This window comes from Osmerus mordax, chromosome 23, assembly GCF_038355195.1.
Source record: "Osmerus mordax isolate fOsmMor3 chromosome 23, fOsmMor3.pri, whole genome shotgun sequence".
Classification (NCBI taxonomy): Eukaryota; Metazoa; Chordata; class Actinopteri; order Osmeriformes; family Osmeridae; genus Osmerus; species Osmerus mordax.
In genome coordinates, this window is record NC_090072.1 from 1,111,584 (window position 1) to 1,119,806 (window position 8,223).

Below are 8,223 nucleotides of genomic sequence, written 5' to 3' on the forward strand. Positions count from 1 at the left end.
TCCAGCTCCTCTCTCTCTCTCCCTCACTCTTTCTCTCTCTCTTCTCTCCTCCAGCTCCTCTCTCTCTCCCTCACTCTTTCTCTCTCTCTCTCTCTTCTCTCCTCCAGCTCCTCTCTCTCTCTCCCTCACTCTTTCTCTCTCTCTCTCTCTCTCTCTCTCTCTCTCTCTCTCTCTCTCTCTCTCTCTCTCTCTCTCTCTTCTCTCCTCCAGCTCCTCTCTCTCTCCCTCTCTCTCTCTCTCTCTCTCTCTCTCTCCTCTTTCTCCTCCATTTCTCTCTACCCTGACTCCTCTCCCTCTCTCCTCCTCTCCCTCTCCAGGAGGCGGGACCAGACGGCAGAGGCTCCTCCCCCCTGTCCCAGAGCAGCCTATCACCTGAGCCTGGAGGATCCCAGTATGGGCGGAGCCAGGGCTCTGTCTGCAGGGCGCCACCTGCTGGCTCTGTACATCCTGTGCTTCAGCGTGGGCGTGCTCAGCGGCTGCTTCCTGCTCTATTTCCTGTCGCGCCGCCGACGTGGTGACGGTCACCACGGCGACGCCTCCCTCTCCTCGGAGAAGGGGCGGGACCTTCTGGGATCGTCGGCCACGCCCCAGTCTCCCAGCAGCGCCAGCTTGCTGTCCGAGGGCTTCCCGTTAACGGAGAAACGGAACGGCGCCATCGGGGGCGGCGGCCACGGCAACGGTGGTCACCATGGCAGCTTTGGGGGTAACCTCCTCCTCCATCACCACGACAACGGCGGCGGCAACCTGGGCAACGGCGGTTACGGCAACGCCAACTGGAACGCTTCGGGAGGACTCAAACTGGGGGAGGAGGAGGAGGACAGGAGAGAGGGAGGAGGGGGAGAGAGGGAGAGGCCGGAGGTGGGAGGGGGGGATGAGGAGGATGAGGGGCTGGGGGAGGGGCTGGGCGATATGACGAGGGGATTGGAGGAGGAGCTAGCGGGGTTGTTCAAGTCACCGGCTCCTCTCGCTACATGTGAGGAGAGTTCTATATGACACACGCATGGCACACGCATGACACACGTATGACACTTAGGAGGACGTCGTCGTGACAACAAAAGAGGCATGAGAGAAACAGGCTACACACGTGTTCAGAGACACGTTAACACGCCTGTACGTGAGCGCCCTTCTCTGCACACGCGTGTTCCCTTAACATGTGAGAGAGGGATGAGAGGAGAGAGAGCCCTTATACAGGAGATAATGTGTACTCTGAGACACTGTCCGTATGACTGTAGATAAAGAAAAGCCATAATCTCTCTCTGTCTCTCTATCCATCCGTCCATCCATCTCTTTCATACACACAACCTCCATCAAAGCTCCATGGATTCAAAAGAGGAGAGGGGCTCTTGAGACAAGTTGTGCCCAGACGAACTGCACCCATCCTGGGCAGGTCTTAGACCAACGCCAGCCTCTATCTCTGGAGCTCCAGGGCCTGATGAACTACAAATCTACAACTGATCTCTGAAGAAGACTACAGTGACCATGAGTTGGGTTGTCGCTGAGGTCAAAAAGGAAGTCAAGAGGATAGGAAGTCAAGGCTTTGAAAGAGGAAACAGAAAGTTGAACTCTTGATTGTGGAATTCTGACCAACTGCCACTCTGTCGTCAGTAGAGAGCGTTTAGGCAGCCGTCTTGCTCTCGGAGCCAGCAAGAGGCTTGTCCACCCAGACGGGACATTGGACTGTGTGTTTTAACTTTTAAAAACCAACTGTAACTTAGAAAACTGACAGGAATGACATTTTAGTTTATTCCGACTAACTCCCTGTCAAGATGTAACAGTGACTTATGAACATTTGTGAGAGACGGGAAGATTCTTGCTGTTGTCACATCACAGCTTCACTGCCACTGCAAACACACCCGACACCTGAGTCAAACATGTGAGTAAAACACCTGAGTCAAACATGTGAATCAAACACCTGAGTCAAACATGTGAATCAAACACGTGAATCAAACGCTTGAATGTTTTAGAAAAGTAAATCTGTGTTCAGCATTCCTGATATGGGAGGAAGGGGCTGTGCTTAACACACAGGGAGACGAACCCATTGGTTCCCAGCTTTGAGTGACAAGCACTGCCGCCCAATGGGGTAACTTTGCAGCACCTTGTGACCTGTGGTCGCCATGGCAGTCACGTAACCACGGTGACAGCCACGTGGTTTGGTGCTGCTGTGAGGAGCACGTAGAACAGAGCAAGGTGTTGATCTGACCTTGGGCTGGCCTGGACACCAAAGAGGAGGAGGGCGGAGGGGAAGAGGAAGGGAAGGAGGAGGGGTCAGGGAGGAAAGGAGGAGAGGGGAGGAGAGGAGAGGAAGAAGAAGAAGGGAAGAGAGCAGGAGGGGGCAGTCCAGAGGAACTTTAGAAAAAGAGAAAAAAGATGAAGAAAGAGGATTACTTTCCCCTCCATGTATTCTGCTGCAGGAGGAGGATGGTGGTCGACTGTTACTGTGTGTCTCTACATGTCAGAACCTGGAAACAAAAGCTGTCTCTCTTTTTCTGAACCCTGACATGTTTAGATGTCTTACCTGCCGTCCACCAAGGGTCCAGGTGTACAGACACACCCAGATCTCACCTTCACCCTGGTAGGACCCGTACCTGGGTCATGTGCTTCTCGTGTGTGATGCTATTGTGTTGCAGTGTGCTCCACCCACCACTAGGGGCGACGTGCAACACTTTGTCCATTCGTGTCCGCTCTCTCTGAGTCACAGAGGGACGTCATGGTAACGCTAATGATTGGCGGCTGGTTTGGAATGTAGCTTCTCTGTAGACGAAAAGGTACGCAGGTGGATTCTACTATTTCTACTTTTTCTTCTTCTTTGCTTGACATTGTCTCCATCTCTCATCTCTCCCTCCTCTCTCTCTTCATCTCTCTATCATCTCTGCTTCCTCTCTCTCTCTTCATCTCTCTATCATCTCTCCCTCCTCTCTCTCTCTCTCTATCTATCTCTCTCTTCATCTCTCTATAATCTCTCCCTCCTCTCTCTCTCTTCATCTCTCTCTCTCCCTCTATTTAATGTAAACTCAGTAAAATCCTGTGATTATAACTCAGACATTGTGACTTTGTAACTTTTGACACTCTTCACTGAAAATACCGTAACTAAGGCAACGGTGTACAGTGCAGATAATAAGTTGGATCCTGAGATTTTATTTTTTATAATTTATGTTGATGAAGACCATGATGATGAAGATGACAAACCTGGACATTTGTTTTTGTTTTTATACCTAAAATGTATGGAGCTTTTGTTTGACTGTGTGTGTGTGTGCTTTCTGTAAATAAAAAGCTACCTACCTCCAGTGGAGTTGATCTGTGTGTTGGGACGTCTGATTCCTTGGCCATGATCACAGGAATCCTGACCTACTGTATTGAACATACCTGACCTACTGTACTGAACATACCTGACCTACTGTACTGAACACACCTGACCTACTGTACTGAACACACCTGACCTACTGTACTGAACACACCTGACCTCCTGTACTGAACATACCTGACCTGCTGTACTGAACATACAGGAAGTATCAGTAACCAGCTTCACTCTCTCACAACGGACCAGTTCACCTGGGTTAAATCATGGCTGGTTTGGTGAGAGACAAGGAAGTGATAAAACAAGGTTGCCATCTTGTGGTCAAATGGTATTTTATTGCAATACATTTATCGACAGTGATCATTGTAACATGCATGATTAAAATACATAAGAAGTTAGGATTACATTTAAAAAAAATCAATGTTCAAGGTTTGTTAAGGTTGCGCAATTTACTGTGCTCATATTTTATGTAAATGTAATGGATAAACATTAATATCTAAAGGAGATCAAAGATACGAAACAGAAATGTACAAATTATGTTTGAATTAAAGAATGATCTATAGTTTGGATTACAGACAGACTGGATGTGTGGTATCACAATACAATGACCTTGCAGGTGAAGAAGGCTGCACGCATCTGTCACCAAAACCAGAAACAGATGTGTGTGTGTGCACATGCTCGTTTCTAAGCATACTGTATTCATCATGTTTAATCAGATCCCAAAAATATTTACGCCTAAAAACAAAAATCACTGCTGACAGTCAATACTGTCTTCTACTCTTTGTTCTGAGTTGGATTCTTTGCTCTTTGTATGTTCTGAATCTTCACCACTCTGACCAAACATTTTTTTTACTTGTCTTAATGCGTGACCTCCTTTCTTGAGGGCAGCTCTCATGTAACTAACTTCTTGTTCTCTCCCTTGTCCAGCTCGTGTCTTCATCTCCAGCTTCAGGACCTTCTCCTGGTGTCCTGTCTCCTTCATCTTCTCTATCAGGAAGTCCAGGTGGATGTGAGTTGATAATGAACCAGTATTCAGGGCGATCTCCTCCAGTCTGATCACATGTTGATAAGCCTCCTCCACCCATCTGATCTTATCTCTCTCCAGGTTCTCTTTCTCTGCTCTAAGTCCTGACAACTCACGCTCCATCTCGTTGGCTGCATTTACTTTGTTGTCTTTCGTCTCTTCCACATCTCTCATCTTCTTCTCAACCTCTGCCTTGTTTTGTTTGTTTTTTTCATACGTCGTCTTTTTTTCCTGATCGTTCTTCTTAACCTTCTTGGTCTTGTTCACATACCTCCATTTTTCTTTGACATGTTTGTCAACGGTACACTTCCCTGTGCATGACGTACATCTCCACACACCTTCCTCATCTTTCTTCATGACTTCACACCAGGAAGGACCTATGGCCAAGGTGCATCCTGGGAAGTGGCAGTTCTCCTTACAGACCAGGCAGGTGACAGCCTTGGGGTCCCACCAGGCATCTATGGGGACTTTATCTTTGTAGGGCTCGTCAACTTCATATTCAAAGTTTTGGTTTCTCTGAATTGCTTGATTATATTCCTCCAGAGTAGTTTTTTTCTCATGAAACAACGCTTCAACTCTCTCCATTTCTTCTTTGTGTTTGTTAAAAACATTCTCTCTCTGTTGAATATCAGTCTGCTTCAGATCAATCAGCTCCACTCTCTCCTTTAAGTTTCCGATGCAAGCCTTGAGCCTGACGCGCTCTGTCATAACATTAACAGTCATGCTCAACTTCTGAGGTTTTGTTTTATTCAGGAAGTTGAAGAGTCTGTCCATGCCCATCATTGTGTGTCTCCATGACAACTTATGAGTCTCCTTAGTTTCTTCTGTGGGGATGTCACTCTGGTGGTTGTTGAACAAGAAATGAACTGGATTGCCGTTTTCATTTTTGGCACACTTGATGTTTGCTGTTTCAATAGCCTGGAGGACATTGGTGACAAGACTTCCATTAAAGTGAGTGATGAGGAACACAATGTTGTTTTTCATGTCTTTGCCAAACAGAGATACAACTGCATCAAACACGTACCTTTGTCTGTCATCAAGACGACTTGTACTTGCCATCACCAAAAAACCTACTGCATCAATTTCACGAATTCCTTTCCCAGATCTGAACAAATCATGCAGTTTCTCAACTATGATTTCATCTTTCTGGACTCCTTCTGTGTCTCCAAACCCTGGGGTGTCGATGATGGTAAGGGAATAAGGAACTCTATGACCTTCAAACCCAAAGGTCTCATACACGGTTACCGTTGATGTTTGACTCTTAGTTTGACATCTTTTTTCCTCTTGTATAATCTCAAACCATACTTCATCATCAAACTCTACTCCCATGACATAGTTGACCAGAGCGTTGATCATGGTTGACTTCCCTGTTCCTGTCTGTCCCACCAGCAGGATGGTTTTATTAACCTTACTGGGATCCCTCTCTCCAAAGGTCCATCTTCTGAGTCTAGACTCTTCCTCTCTCTCTCCATCCAGACTCTCTCTCTTAGTCACCAGCTGATACCGAGCAGGAGGTCCTGGGTGACACTTTTTGATGTCAGAAATATTGCCTTTGAATTTTCTGTCCTTCAAAACATTTACGGTCATTTGTAATCTTTGGGGTTTAGTATATTTCAAGAATGTGAAGAATCCCTCAATTCCTTTCTTCGAGACATTCCATGCAAACTCATAGACCCCGTCAGTTTCTTCAGTGATTACCTTATTCTGGTGGTTGTTGAACAGGAAGTGAACTGGTTTTCCATTCTCATCTTTGCCACACTTGATTTTAGCATCTTCAATAGCCTGCAGGGCGTCGGTAGGTGGCATTCCATCAGAGTGAGTCACGAGGAACACTATGTTGTTCTCCATGTCTTCAGCAAGAGACGCATCTTCAAATATGTTTTTCTGCTTGGCATTCACACAGTTTGTACTTGACTTAATCAACAAGCCTACTGCATCAATTTGTTGAATTGCGCCATGTTTGAATAAGTTAAGAAGTTTGACAACTATAGCTATGTTATTTTGGATTTCGTACCCCGGAGTGTCGATGATGGTAAGAGAAAAGGGAACTCTACCCTCCTCAAACCCACAGATCTGGTACACGGTCACCTCTGATGTTTGACTCTCAGACCGACTTCTTCCTCCCTCCTCTACGATCTCAAACCAGACCTTGTCCTCCATCTCTACTCCCATGACATAGTTGACCAGAGCGTTGATCATGGTTGACTTCCCTGTTCCTGTCTGTCCCACCAGCAGGATGGTTTTATTAACCTTACTGGGATCCCTCTCTCCAAAGGTCCATCTTCTGAGTCTAGACTCTTTCTCTCTCTCTCCATCCAGACTCTCTCTCTTAGTCACCAGCTGATACCGAGCAGGAGGTCCTGGGTGGATCTGGGAGCTTCTAGAAATGATGTCTTTGAGTTTTTTCTCTTTCAAAATCTTTGTGTTCATTTGTAATTTTTGCGATGCAGCATTTTCCATGACATTAAGAAAACCCTTAATTCCTCTCATTGTGAGCTTCCATGCACACTCATATCCAAACTCAATGTCATCTGTTATGATCTTATTCTGGGAGTTGTTGAACTGGAAATGAACTGGTTGGTTGCCGTCATTTTTGCGACACTTGATGTTAGCATCTTGAATAGCCTGCAGGACACTAGGTGCTGACATCCCATCTGAGTGAGTGATGAGGAACACTATGCTGTTCCCCATGTCTTTGCCAAACAAATCCAAAACTGAATGAAAAATATTCTGCTGTCGATTCAAATCTGCATGCACCACTAAGGCCACTGCATTAATTTCTTCATTCAACATGACTAAGTCTTGAAATTTGTTGGCAACTGTTTCAATGTTCTGAGACTCCCCTGTACAATAAAACCATCCTGCTGGTGGGAGAGACAGGAACAGGGAAGTCAACCATGATCAACGCTCTGGTCAACTATGTCATGGGAGTAGAGATGGAGGACAAGGTCTGTGGCCTTAGTGGTGCATCCAGATTTGAATCGACAGCAGAATATTTTTCATTCAGTTTTGGATTTGTTTGGCAAAGACATGGGGAACAGCATAGTGTTTAAAGGAACAAAATGATGTCATAGACGTGCTTGAAAGACAAAGAAGATTTAACATCCACACATATCAAAATAGTTTTTTAAACATGTGCAGCAGTGTGGCGAGTGGATTCCTCACATGTGCTGGTACTAAGGGTGTAACAATATATCGTGGAACAATATATCGCAATACAAACATTTTACAATATGTATCGTAGAGTTATGGCAATATGTTTACAATACGACGTCCGTTTCATCCTATTGGTTGAGCTACGAGCACGCAACCTACTCTGCACCTGCGTCATGCGTGCATTCACTGCATTTACAGAAATCGCTTGAACTGAGTTTACTAAATTGTATGTACAACAAAGAAAACTAGAGAGGGTACAATTTCTGGGGAAATTGTAGGGTGTGCTTGCTTGCGTCGGTTGCACAGGGGTCTGTATATTTTATATAAAAATGCATCGGGCCTACTTATTATTTATAAAGATTACATAGATTTAAAAGCATCTTTTTTTTGCTGCTCATTTACAACTCAAAATACGAGTGAAGTGTAGAATGAAATATGATGTCTTCTCATTTCCCCTGCAAGAGGCAGCTGACAGGCTGAATCAAAACGAATACATTTGGCAGACCGCTGTAAAAATGGACCTAATCTCTATGACTTAAACGTCCTTTTAAGTTGTCCCTTCTCGTGATATTTTCAGGCATTTAGCCTACTCATATTGCATTCATTCATTAATAAAGAACCCCCTTTGAAGATTATTCTACGACTTTACCGGCAGAAGATAGAATCGCGATTCAAACAGTACCATCTGCTAACTGAAAATATGCCCCCAAAAACGTAAATAAGCTTGACATTTATTTAGTGGAAAATG

The 8,223-nt window shown here is 45.3% G+C and overlaps 2 protein-coding genes across 2 annotated transcripts in view; one reads left to right on the plus strand and one right to left on the minus strand.

Annotated features, from left to right (window-relative positions):
* The window catches only part of sema4f (sema domain, immunoglobulin domain (Ig), transmembrane domain (TM) and short cytoplasmic domain, (semaphorin) 4F), a 9,692-nt gene extending 6,408 nt beyond the window's left edge, over nt 1–3,284 (plus strand). The window contains 2 exon segments of the mRNA XM_067261982.1: nt 318–338; nt 340–3,284. Of these exon segments, the coding sequence (XP_067118083.1) occupies nt 318–338; nt 340–993 (675 nt within the window). The 3' untranslated portion in view covers nt 994–3,284.
* Nucleotides 1,833–7,124, minus strand: LOC136967981 (uncharacterized). The gene is made up of 2 exons (XM_067261983.1): nt 4,149–7,124; nt 1,833–1,841 (listed from the first exon to the last, which is right to left on the minus strand). The coding sequence occupies exons 1-2, from the start codon at nt 7,110–7,112 to the stop codon at nt 1,833–1,835; spliced, it is 2,973 nt and encodes a 990-aa protein (XP_067118084.1). The 5' UTR covers nt 7,113–7,124.
* Nucleotides 7,125–8,223: the final 1,099 nt, after the last annotated feature.